Source organism: Merops nubicus, unplaced genomic scaffold, assembly GCF_000691845.1.
Source record: "Merops nubicus isolate BGI_N331 unplaced genomic scaffold, ASM69184v1 scaffold474, whole genome shotgun sequence".
In the NCBI taxonomy this organism is placed as follows: domain Eukaryota; kingdom Metazoa; phylum Chordata; class Aves; order Coraciiformes; family Meropidae; genus Merops; species Merops nubicus.
Genome location: NW_008603350.1, coordinates 46075 through 59345, shown reverse-complemented (window position 1 = coordinate 59345; position 13271 = coordinate 46075). Strand labels below are relative to the sequence as shown.

The 13271-nt window shown below is 41.1% G+C and overlaps 1 protein-coding gene across 1 annotated transcript; it reads left to right on the top strand.

Moving 5' to 3' along the window:
- Positions 1-11: 11 nt before the first annotated feature.
- NPY (neuropeptide Y) lies at positions 12-5295 on the top strand (the record flags this gene model as incomplete). Its single annotated transcript, XM_008938619.1, has 2 exons — positions 12-220; positions 5215-5295. Coding segments are annotated over exons 1-2 (290 nt in total), but the record flags the coding sequence as incomplete, so codon positions are not given.
- Positions 5296-13271: the final 7976 nt, after the last annotated feature.

The following is a 13271-nucleotide window of genomic DNA, read 5'->3' as shown; positions in this document are numbered from 1 at the left end:
CCGCCGTGCAGATGCAGGGTACCGTGAGGCTGTGGGTGTCGGTGCTGACTTTCGCCCTGTCGCTGCTGGTCTGCCTGGGAACGCTGGCAGAGGCGTACCCCTCCAAACCGGACAGCCCGTTGTCTTTGGCTCGCTTTAGAGAGCGACAGCTCTGCACGTCCGGGTTCCCTCCGAGTCCGGAGCTGAATTTCCACCGTCTAAGTTGGCAGAAGGGGCAAAGGTGTAGATGGTGCCTCTGCTTTCTCAGCCCTTTTTAGGAGGGGCTGGCAGGCAGCGGTGTGAACCACAAGGCAGCGTGCGCAGGGAGAGCCCCACAAAACTGTCTTTGGCTCGCTTTAGAGAGCGACAGCTCTGCACGTCCGGGTTCCCTCCGAGTCCGGAGCTGAATTTCCACCGTCTAAGTTGGCAGAAGGGGCAAAGGTGTAGATGGTGCCTCTGCTTTCTCAGCCCTTTTTAGGAGGGGCTGGCAGGCAGCGGTGTGAACCACAAGGCAGCGTGCGCAGGGAGAGCCCCACAAAACAGGGAGAAAACGTAACTAACCTGGGAGCTGGAGAGAGTTAAATAGGGCAGTAGGAGCATTTTCCAACTTCCTCTGCTGCCACCTACTCTAGTGAAGATTTTGATGAGAAAAAAATGCCCCTCTAGCCTTGCTGAGGAGTTGTAGTAGTTCAGATGCCTTGTGGTTTGCCAGCTACTTCATGAAGCTGTGAGAGTCAAAAACCCCACTAGTCCGAACAAAAAACTTAAGATCAAAAACAAGAACCCAAGCCTTAAAGAGAAAAGAGTGTGAACTTGCCTGGGTCTAACTGGTTTTCTGAGGATGACTGCACTTGTTAAAGTAGGTGTAAAGGCTCACTCTGGAAAAAAAAAAAAAACAAAATCTAACAATTACAAATAATTATTTTTATTACAAAAAATAATTTTCTTTGGGAGCATCTGCCCAGTTTAGACTGTGTGATTAATAGAAATTTCCCCTGCGGTCCCTGAACAGTGACCCAGAAGAGCTTTTACATATTTATCTATTTATTTAATATCAAAACCAGATGAGAGGTCTAAAATTAGGCTTTCATTTGTCCCTCTAGAAGTCTGACGAATTAAATTAAAAGGGAGGCTATCACGTAACTGAGAGCTTTCCCAGCAAGCCCATAACATTGTCTGCCAGTGCACTAATAGCATAACACAGATTAAGAGGCTGATAGAAATACAGTTCTTCAGTCCTGAACTTTTAAAGCAATATTCACAACTCATTCGTGTTTGTGGCATGCTTCTGTGTCATACTCTGTGCTCAGATAACTTTTTGTCTAGATTACTGCCAAAATAATCTGATTCTTGTGTTTTGCCTCTGCTGCCCTTTTCCCTTGCGTGTGGTGTGATCTCCAGGCTGGTCTCTCATCTTTTCTTCTATTTCTTTCACCATTCAAAGGCGGTTCCTGTCAAAACCAGATCGTATTTAGAAAGAAACAAACAAAAAACCCCAAACCCAACCAAACGAACTCCTCTTCCTGAATTCAGTCTCCACTTCTGATGTGTGTCCTGTATGCTTGTTTTAACACTGACTGTGTAGATTTTCCCCCTAATTTCTGGGGTACAAGTACACAGAGACTGAGACTGCTTTCGTTCTTCTGTGTGAATTTGGGTTATGAATTGAACTGAAATAGTTATTATTGCTGATGGATAAAATAATGCAGATTTTTGATTTTGTTCTTCAGATTTTACTTAGATTTCTCAACCACCCCCTCATATTCAGAGGGATCAGAACTGACCTGGAAGTGCAAGAAAGCTGACAGAAACAAAACCACCACAATAACAACTTCATGATACACATTTTAAAGTTGACTACGTAGGGTAACTAAAGGAAACCCCAAGCTAAAAAGTGTGTTGTTTCCCTTGTGTGGTGGATTAGCAGTGCAGAAGTAAAGTAATTAATGCTTCTGTTTGGAAAGCTTAACTGAGCTCCTGGAGTTTCCCTGTTGTGACAGTGACACAGTCACTTGCAAAATGAATCAATAACTTTTGAAGCAGTTTGAACTGGTCTAAGGATGATCATTTAATCTGTTTCAGCAGATGGGCTCGAATCTTCCTCTCACAGCTTTTTGCCTCTGACTTTTGTGCACAGTGCTGCTTGGGAGCCCTGTAACAGCAGGAAGACAAGGGGTCCAGGGGCTCACCCTGTTCCTCCTGAGGGTATGTGAGCAAGCTGTGCTTGGCATCTTGCCAGACTTGGTGCCTGCAACCTGGTCACTGTGCAGCTGATGAAGTCGAGCAGTGGGGAAGGGAGGAGATCAGTGGTTCTCTTCAGGTTCATCTGTCTTGTCTTGTTTGGTGTTTTTGTGATTCTCAATAACCTTCTGGCTCATCCTCCTGGCTTCTGATTCCAGCCAAGCATTTCAGTGTCATTCCCACAGGTTCTTCACCCCAGCTCCTGTGAAGCTTCTTTCTTCCAGACCATCCTTCTCCTCTTGTCTTTAGAACTTGTCTGGATAGCTGCTTTTTTCCCCTCTCTCCTCTGAGGTTCTTCTTCAGATCCACCTTACTTAGCTTTAGACATCTGTGCCTGTCAACTATATACCCCTTTGAGGTTAGCTGAGGGAACGGGTACCTGTAGGATGCAGGTCACCAGGCCTGTTTCAAACTTCTAATTTCTGATGAGACCTCTGGTTCATTAGGTGCCAGGTCTTTATGGCTTAGAAGAGAGCCTAAGGTGAGCAGAACATATGTAGACTCCTACCCTGCAGATGTTTGTGTGTCTTTGGATTAGTCCAAACTCTGTCCTCAAAACTGTCCTGTGGTCCTTGCCTCATACCCCTCTACTGCACTGTTCCAGGGCCTTTTTTCAGAGCTCGTTTCTGCTTGAATCACTCCTCCTTTTGCTACTTGGTACAGCCTGTATTCCCTCTTGCCAACAGGCCCTCTTCCTTTCTCGTCCCTTGTAGCTTGCTCTTGTATTTGTGTTTTTTTCTGTGCTGTAACAAAACAGTAATCAGTATGCCTAAAAAGAGACCTTGATGTCTCAAGCTAAGCATAAGACCCGACAAGTTATTTTGGCAAAATTTGGAGCCTTGTTCTTTTAAAACAGCTACGGTTTTTCCTAAGTGTTTTCCAAACAGCTAGCGAAGACCTGGTTTTTTATGTTTGTATTATCTCAAAGTTGGGCAGGGTAGAAAAGGAGCAAAACACGAAGCAGTTGGAGCAAAGAACTCCCAAGACATTTGCTTCAGTAAGAAGAGTCTGTCTTTGTCCATGACCTTTTTTTATTATGGGGTAGCGTGGTTGCTTCCCAGTAGCAAAATTACGGGGCAGACAGGAGAATCGGGCATCTGACATGGGAGGCCTTAGCCAGTCCCAGTTGGCAATCTTCTCGTGTGCAGCTTTGCTGTGTAAGGATATGGTGTGCCCATCCAGCACAGGTAGCACTACTGGTCCAGCCAAGGCTCATCATGAAGGGACTCGTATCTCCCCAACACAGCTGTCTTTGTGATTTGCCCGAATCTCTGTACTCCAGAGAGCTGCTACCCACCTCTTATTCAGACAAATCTTTACAAGAGCTTAGTGGGAGTTTTACCCAGATGCAACCTGTTGGAACAAGCTGTTGATTTGTTAAATCGATTTCTTTAAAATGATGACAAATTAAATTCCCCCTCAGCTGAAGTCCAGATCACATACATATTAATCGGAACAAGGAAACAGAAAGAAAGAAATCCCTTTGTGGCGGTGGAGTGCAAAGTATGTGGTTCAGCATCATGCTTGGTTGAGTTATTGTAATAGCATTTTACTACTCTGGCTAATTCTTCTCAGATACCTGCTTTCAGTTAGTTTAGATTAAGAGATTTACTTTAAAATTCTGATACTGATACTTTGTCTTTCTGTAGCACAGGTGATGTACTACAATGATTAAGGCAATGTAAAAATCCAAAAGTTGGAAAAAATGATTGAAAAGTGAGATTTGTTTAAACTTTTCAGTAAGTCATGCCATCAACAGGTAAAACTACTAGCTTTTGAAATATAGTTTGGGAAGGGTTGTTTTTGTTGTTGTGGTTCTTTTCCTCCAAGATTTAGATCAAGTGTTTGGATAAAATTTTTCTGGAATCAGAATTTCACTCAAGTGGCATTCACAAAGTTATTGTTTGTTAATGTCTTTTGTGATTCAGACTAATTACATACACAAGTCACAAACTATGACCTTAATTCTTTCCAACCAAGGGAGCATTTTCTTATAGTTATCACCTTCAGGCTAGTGAATTCTTACAGTGAAGAAGCATCTGTCAAGCAGGCTGCTCTTGTCACTTACATTTTCTCAGGAAAAGAGCAAATTATTTCCCAAGAACCAGGAACTGCAGTACTTTCAACTGCTTTCAACTAAGCACTCTATAGTATCCAGGATTTATTTTTTTTTAAAGCAATAGAAAGGCAGCTGCTGTGTAAATATAGGACAAATGTAGTCGGTGATATCCTGGCAACTATTGAAGAAGTCTGATTCAGAACGTTTCCTCTCCCATGATCACATAGTTCAAAGGTGATGATTACCTTGGAGTACCTCAGTTTTCACAACCTAATGTGCTCTATTATCTTAAAAAAATCTCAGCTAGTTCCTTGGGTAATATGGCATATCTGAGTTAGGTTTCTATTCACTTAATAGATAAAACTGATGACTCATTTACAATACAGTAGCATCTAAACCAATGTGAAAATTAGGAATTGGGTTTGTAGGCAGGAATGTCATGCTTGGAGGCCATGTCACCTGCAACTTCCTCTCCCTTCTGCTATGCTCATGTTGGTAAGATCATAGAATCATAGAAGGTCTGGGCTGGAAGGGACCTCCAACAGCCCTTTAGTCCAACCCCCTCACCATAACAAGGACATCTCCAACTAGGTCAGGCTACTCAGAGCTTCATCCAACCTGATCTTGAATGTCTTCGGGAAGATGCAAGGCCATAGACCATCCAGGAACAGCCACTGAATTGAGCAATATTCTGAGTTTCTCAATACTACCATGTAACATGATTATGGAAAAAAATGTATCCAAAGAAATACTGAAGAGCGAATATTTTCTTACGTGGCTAAGTTAAGTTAAATTAAAATACTTGCTGGAAAGTTGTCTTTGTGTCTTCTCTATTCAGTTTTTCTGAAAAGATCATTGTTTAATGGTTCCATGCTCAGTCTTCCTTTTTTAAAAACAGAAGCATACAAAAATATACTTATTTTCTCTTTCCTTAGATATGGAAAGAGATCAAGCCCAGAGACACTGATTTCAGACCTCTTGTTGCGGGAAAGCACAGAAAATATTCCCAGATCCAGGTATGTATGAAGAGGTTTTGTGATGGCTTTCAGTTCTCATTTAGATTTAATGATTTCATGTGTTACCAATAAATACATTTCACAGGGAGAAAACATATACAATCAACAGCTGGGTAAAAATGTCCTGAAAACACATTTTAAATTCCCTTTTTGCTGAGAGTTAGCATCATCTGAATGCAAGAAATGCCTTATCAAGTACAATATAGTTCAAACTCCTCGTTTCCTGATTTTGGGAGCAGACCACGCACACTGTTTGGAGGAAGGGAAGCATTCCCACAATGCTTACCCCACACTGGGCTTTATTACACAGAATTGTGTTCTGAGGCCTGGTGGTGATTCCTTGCATACTGGAGCCCTGAAGATGGTGTGTTTCTACTCATTTGCTACTCAGGTTTAGATTTTTTTCCTATAAAGACGTATGAGTGGTAAATACGTACACATGTTAACTTATACAGAAATGTATGGCTTTGGTCTTTAAAACACAGTATTTCACATGGATTTTGTACCTCGTATTTCACAAAGGGAAAAAAGCCTTTATATTTCCATATGCTCTTGGTTTAAAATAACAGTGGTGTTTCAAGCAGCAGTGGGATTTCAAATGTGCATGCGATAATTATCTAGTTAGATAATGACACTAGCTATAACATAAGATCCTGTAGTAGTGACTACAATTTACACAGCAAAAAGCATGTTGAAAAAGTAAGATACAAGTGTGGTTTTTTTCTCATGAAAGAAAATACCAGGTTTAGTTTTGCTAACCTGAAGATTGCTAATAATACTTCCACGGCAGAAATAAATGTTTTATGTCATAGTCATCTCAGGAGTCACAAGCAAATGCTTTGCACTTTCACTGGCTGTGCAAAGGCTTAAGGAGACTAGTGAAGTACTCAAGCATAATAGTCTAGCAGGATCCTGTCACTGAAAGGTGACCAAAGTTTCTACTGCCATCAAGGGAGGTTGTCTGTGAGACATGTGGTTCTGCACAAAGGGAGACTGTTGACTTATGGTTTGGTGACTAGCCACAGCTGTAGGGATGCAGTTTTCTCTGCAGATGCTTATGTAAAAAACTGCATGGAGTGCAGTGAAATGTATTAGACTATTCTGTGTTTGGTAATGACAAGGCAGAGCCCTTGCATAATGGGAAATTTCCGCTGCCATGAGTTTGAGGCAACACACAGAGTAGTACAAAGTCTAATACTCTCTGTAATTTTCACCCCTTCATAACAAAACTTTATTGTTATTATTATTGTTTCAATAATGCTATTTATAACACACCAGGGAGGAAAAACTCATGAGCAAAATAACAAACTACTCTGCATTTAAGATCGAGAATTGATGAGAAACAGATTTTTATTTCATACCCCCTGTAACAGCACTTTAAACTGAGTATGGTATTTGTCATTCATCGATGACAGTTATGGGAGTACTGGGAACAATGATGTCTAGCTGCCTATGGATATGTTCTCGAGGATAAAATCCTGTATAAATTCTGAACCCCTCTCCAACTTTTTCCTCCTTGTGAGGACATAATTAAATCTTCTTTCAACCCAGTCCTGTATTTCGTGGCCCATCAGGAACGTAATGTCTTTGAGATATCTGTATCTCTCTCTCACTTGGCTGAAATTATCCAGAGGGTTTGAAAGCTGGTGGAGAAGTTAGGGAAGCCACACAGAGGTGGACAGCTGGACACACAGCAAATATGTGTAGATACAACACGGCTGGCTAAGCTTCCCATCTGGAGGAAGTCAGGCTGAATGAATACATGAATGAAAGACAGGCTGGTATTATTAAGAACTTAAGTTAATGAAGTATATGTTTTAGAAATAGTTATATATGCAGACAGTTAGGCAGCAGATGTAATTTGCACTCAGTGAATCAGAGACATACATTCATGAGGTCTCAGAAATAAACTCTCTAACTAAACATTGAGGTGTTAATAAACAACTTAACCATATTCAGCTTGGCTGGCCTGGATTGACATTTCACTTTTGCTTACTATGTATGCCCCAAAGTATTTTGCAGTCTAGGTATGTCTGTGTATGTCTATGTACCATAGAATGAAAATTTAGAGTGATTCTTATAGAGAACAGTTAAAATACAGAAAGTTAAGGAATTTTAAAAAAAGAGGTACCTTGACCTGAATACAAAGAAGTTTTATGACAAAAACATGTGATGTGGCATGTTTGTGACATTGTAGAGTCTGAGGAATCATGAGGAAACCTTTAAAACTCAGTATCAAGATGTGTTACCCCTACCACTGCCTCTTTAAAAGTTTGGTATCTAGTGTGAAGTGGTTGTCTAGGCTGCCTTTGCAGTCAGTCAGAAGGATAAGTATCTCCAAAATGAGCCTTCCATCTGAAAATGAGTAGGATCAATTGCCCTTTCAAGAGGCTAGTGACTCCTTGGTGACTGAGAAGAAAGACTAAATACTCAACATTTAGATGGCAAAAATTATGGCAAATGCATTTCCTGTATTCTCTCCATGTTCTCCACATGTTGACTGACTTACTGGGTAGACCAAAAAACTCATTGAAAGCTCTAGATCAAATCCTGCCCACAGTACCCCTTTCAATGCATATGTCAAATGTTTGCTATTGAGCAGTGGAATACCACAATAATATTTTAGGATAATGGCTGTGGACTTCATTTTTGTTTGAAGGTGCTAAGAGCAAGATGGGTTTTTTTTTTTTGGCTCTTTGGAAACTGTTTTCTCCTGAGTAAAGAGTGGGAAATATTTGTATTTCAAAATGCTATAGTTTCCTAGCTGAATTTTATTAAGTGGTGTTTAATGTCATAAAGCAGCTTTGCAGTGAGTCTGAGTGGTGTAAAAACATGCCATCTGGGCAGCAGTATGAAGGGGCAAGTTCTGGTATCAAAGTATAGACATTTGGCCAATCAGGATGCCCCTGCTTTAATGCAAGTTGCATTTACAGTCTTCAACTGCAAATATACATATGTATTCCTTATCGCTGCTATTATTAAAATGAAAATTTTAACTAGTTCTAGATTTGGATTTGTCAGAAGGGGCTTTAAAATGTTTAATTTTTTTTTTATTCATAATATGTATTGCAGGTATGGAGACCCTTCGATGTGGTGATGGAATTTTCAGCACACCCTCAAACTTTTCCTAGCTTTCAGTTCATACTCCGTGCCTCTGAAGCAAATCATAACGTCATATCCAGTGCATGCAGCCATTGTATTGAATTCTGTAGACTTTTTCTTCCATCATATTTATATATACCTTTATTTAAATAAATTATTTGTGCATTCCAAAATATAATGTACTAAACGAAAACAAACAATCCTGTCATTGGTATAGAAAAGAGTTGTTTTAAACTATTAAAACTGAATTATAACCCACCTGCAGCCTGAAGTAGTATGGAAAACAATAATGTCACAGTTATGACAGTAATGACTGTGCAAAGACTTCATGTATTGTAGCCTCACACTCAGCTCAGCTTCTTGATTTATACAAAACTGTTTAAAATAATGTATCGCAAAGTACATGATTCAGGAAAATAGTGTTCTGGGAGGCAATTTTTCAGAATGACTTTACTGATCTGTAGTGCTTACATTGACAAATATATTAGAATGAATAGCATTTTCAAAATACAAAGGAATAAGTCACTGCTTAATTTTGCCAACTCCTCAGAACAGTTTTGAAGCTTGGCTGCAAACCTGAATTAGGAATTTTAAATGAAAGGTTTGTAACCTCTCCGCTTGTGCAATATTCAAAGCAGCAGAAAACAAAATCTAAAGTAACTCAGGCAAATCTACAGCCATTTGTGCCAGGAAAGAGATGTTTAACATTGCCAGAAAAAAGAGAAGTTTAACATTGCCAAAAGCAACATAATGATAAATCACAACCCTTTGAGTACCTGGATTCTGATCCTCTCTCATTTAGAGTCATTCATGGTTTCTGTTTCCACCGCGACAAGGTACGTGGAACAGGGACAAGAGGAACTGTCTTCAGGTTTTAATTTTCTTTTTTATTTTATTGTATGAATTTCATCACTAGCCTAATGAGGGACTTAGACAGAAGGACCTCTGAAGAAACCCTCAAAGTTTATGCAAAGTAACATAGTATAACGGCAGCATGTTACACTTGTTCTTAAGTGCTTTAGTTCACAGGTACAGATCTTGCAAGTATGGGCAGGGTCCACACTGGGCATGACACAAACTCTGGTCCTTGGTTGCTGGTATTTAAGCACAACTTCTTTCACTTTCACACAGTGTCCAAACACTGGGTAATAAAGCACATAAAAAAATCCAAATAGGAGAGGAATCAGTGTGAAGATTTAGCGTATTTACATCTCTTTCCCACTTTTCAAGTGTTTCTGTGTGGCTGTTGGCCCCAGGGAAGGCATCTCAGTGCAAGCAAGTTCCAGATTTCTACAAATGCACATTGGGTACCTTTGCAAAGCGTTACCAGGTTCTCAGGACATGCTAGCTTTTGTGGTCACACTTTCTTCAGTACAGCATGATAAAATTTTCCTCTTCATAAAACACTGGGAATGGTCATTGGAATGGGCAAATTATGCTTTCAGCAGTGATACTTTCACTTACAGGTTTGGTGATGGGTTCAACAGTGCTACACATGAAATTTTTAGGATTAAGAGCAGACTAGTATTACAAAAAATGTTTGGGGCCCCTGATAGAAAATATTTCCACCCAAGGCAGTAAATGATGATGTTCAGAGGGACTCCAGGATGGCCACAGCTTGTAATGGCTAGCAGGTGTCAATCAGCTGCAGGCCAGGACCTCCTGGATTAAAGTCCACATAACGTTCTGTGCTGAATAATTATTAAAATGAAAACTGGAAATTAGTGAGGTATCTGCTATATAATATCTCTATTTCCTGGTAGTTACTACTATCTATATATATATTAATGACCATGTAAATTATGAAATCAGTAGATGATAAACTACACTCATGTTGCTTAGCACTACCATGACAAATGTGCTTCAGTGGAGAAAGAAAGAGTTAAAGGCGAATTAACTAATGCATGCTATTGCTCATGTTCCACTTGGTTAACTGAGTTATCTTGAACTTCAAGAACACCCATGTGTATAGAAAAGCTAGAAAAATCTAAAAAGTGCCAGGTTTATTATCACATGAGCTGTCAAAGACAGAAACAAGGAAAAGCACTCACACAATATTTATCTATCCACATTGTGCTATGATTTTCTGTCTAAAACCTTCTTGTATTCTCTGTGGCAGGCAATGTTGCTATAGAAGTCCAGTGTGCTTAGTGTTTACCATCCTTGTGTAATTCATGTGCCATTCTTGACAGGCCAGGACACTGAAAATATTAAACCAGCTCTCCAAATCACAAGGTAGACTTAAATATGAGCTGTGAAATGAAGATGAATGCCTTATTTGTGTGGCGTAGCTACTGCATTTTGACTCAGGGTTAACCTTTTCATCTTTTTCTCTCCAAGTATGAGAAATAGAGACTTTTTTTTTTTTTTTTTTTTCCCTAAAACAAAGCCTGAAATTTATGTCAGAATCTGAGGAAGCACCAGGAAAAACAACAAGAATTGATAACTATAAAAGTTCCTGAAAGTATTTTCTTCTGTATTTCTTGTAGGTTTGAAATCATGAGGAATGTCCATTGATAGGTTTAAAACATTTAAAAGACAGTTCATGTTTACCTTTCACAATTTCTGCTCAGTTATACTCAACTTTGCTTTAACCAATAAGGAGATCTAGATGAACCTATGTATCTTCTCTTCTAGGAGAGGAAATTCTCCCTATCCTTTTAGAATCATAGAATGGTTTAGGTTAGAAGGGACCTTTAAAAGTCATGTAGTCCAACCCCTGTGCAGTGAGCAGGGATATCTTTAGCTAGATCAGATTGCTCAGACTCCCATCCAGCCTGACCTTGAATGTTTCCTGGGGTGTGGCATCCATCACTTCTCTGGGCAACCTGTTCCTGTATTTCACCAGACTCGTAAAAAATTTCTTCCTTATATTTATTCTGAATCCACCCTCTTTTAGTTTAAAACTGTTACCTCTTCTCCTGTTGCAAGAGGCCCTATAAAAAGTGTTTCCACATCTTTCTTATAGGCCCCCTTTAAGTATTGAAAGGCCACAAGAAGGTCTCCCTCAAACCTTCTCTTCTCCAGGCTGAACAACCCCAATTCTCTGAATCTTTCTTCATGGGAGAGGTGTTTCAGCCCTCTGGTCATTTTTGTGGCCCTCCTTGATCCACTGAAGTGCTGAGGTTAAACCCCCAGCCCTGAATGAGGGTTGGCATATGGATGATGTCCACAACCAGGCAAGAAAGACCCTCCTGATTGCTTTTCACCCAGGGTCTGGCCAGCCTTGGGTGGAACTGATGAGGAGATCACCACCAGGTCCCCCCACCTTCCACATTAACTTGGAGACAGGGTAAGAAGCCACCTCTATAAGAACTGACTCTGCCTGCAGCAGGGTTGGGAGGTTTGTTTATGCAGTGTGGGGATTCTGGTTGTCAGAAAGGCTTCTCAAATGTGTACAATAAGTGCAGTTCCCAGGATGCTGGCGAGAAAGATGAGTCCCTACTTCATAACTGGACTTATGGCCTCGCTAGTTCCATCTCCCACAGCTTGGATCCTTGGCCAGCTTGCTCCCTTCTTCACATCCTGTGCAGTGAGTGTATTACCTTATTCCTCTCTCTGGTGGTGTGGCACCTTGGAGTGTTTGTCTATGATTTTAGAGTGGAGGGAGGAGTTTGGCTGCAGGTCCCCCTCTTAATGATAATGTTTTTCTATATCAGGTAAGTGATCAGCAGAAGAACCTATCCCAGCAAGTCTTTAGTGTGCTTGGGACTCCAGAGCTGGACACAGCACTCCAGGTGGGGTCTCATGAGACTGGAGCAGAGGGAGAGAATCACTCCCCTCAACCTTCTGATCACACTTTTTTTGATTGAGCTCAAGACAAGGTTGGCATTCTGGGCTGTGGGCATGCATTGTTGGCACATGTCCAGCTTTTCATCCACGAGTACCCCCAAGTTCTTCTCTGTACAGCTCCTTTCAATCCCATCATTCCCCCACCTTTATTAATACTGGTGATTGCCTGACCCAGGTGCAGGACCTTGCACTTGGCCTTGTTAAACCTCATGAGGTTTGCATAAGCCCACTTCTTGAGCTTGTCCAGGTCCCTCTTTGTGGCATCCTGTCCCTCAGGTGTGCCAACTACACCACTCAGCTTGGTGTTATCTGCAGACTTGCTGAGGGTGCACTCAATTCTGCTGTCTGTCATTGATGAAGATATTGAACAACATTGGGCCCACTATGGACCCCTGAAGGATGCCACTTGTCGCCATTCTCCATCTGGACATTGAGTCTGGATCTGACCATCCAACCAGTTTGTTGTCCACTGAACAGTCCACCTGTCAAATCCATGTCTCTCCAACTACAGAGAGAATGATGGGGGACCGTGTCAAAGGTTTTACAGAAGTTTCTTTATAGAAGAAATCTATAGCTCCCCTTGTCCACTGAGGTAGTCATTCCATCATAGAAGGCCACTAGGTTGGTTGGGCAGGACTTGCCCTTGGTACAGCCATGTTGAGCTGTGTCACATCACCTTGAAGCACCTGTTCTCCATGTGCCTTAGCATAACTTTTAGGAGGATCTGCTCTATGAACTTCCGAGGCACAGAGGTGAGATTGACAGGTTGATAGTTCCCATTGCACCCTTTTTAAAAACTGGTGCAATGCTTCCTTTTTTCCAGTCACAAGGGACTTCATCTGACTGCCATGACATTTCAAATATCATGGAAAGTGGCTTGGCAACTACATCAGCCAATTCCTTCAGGACTCTGGGGTGCGTCTCATCAGGTCCCATGGACTTATGTACATTCAGGTTCCTTGTGTGGTCATGGATCTGCTCTTCTCTTACAGTGGAGGAGACATTGACCCCCTGCTCCCCATCTTGCAGTCCACCAACTTTGGAAGTTCGAGGAGGGAGGTTGCCAGTGAAGACTGAGGCAA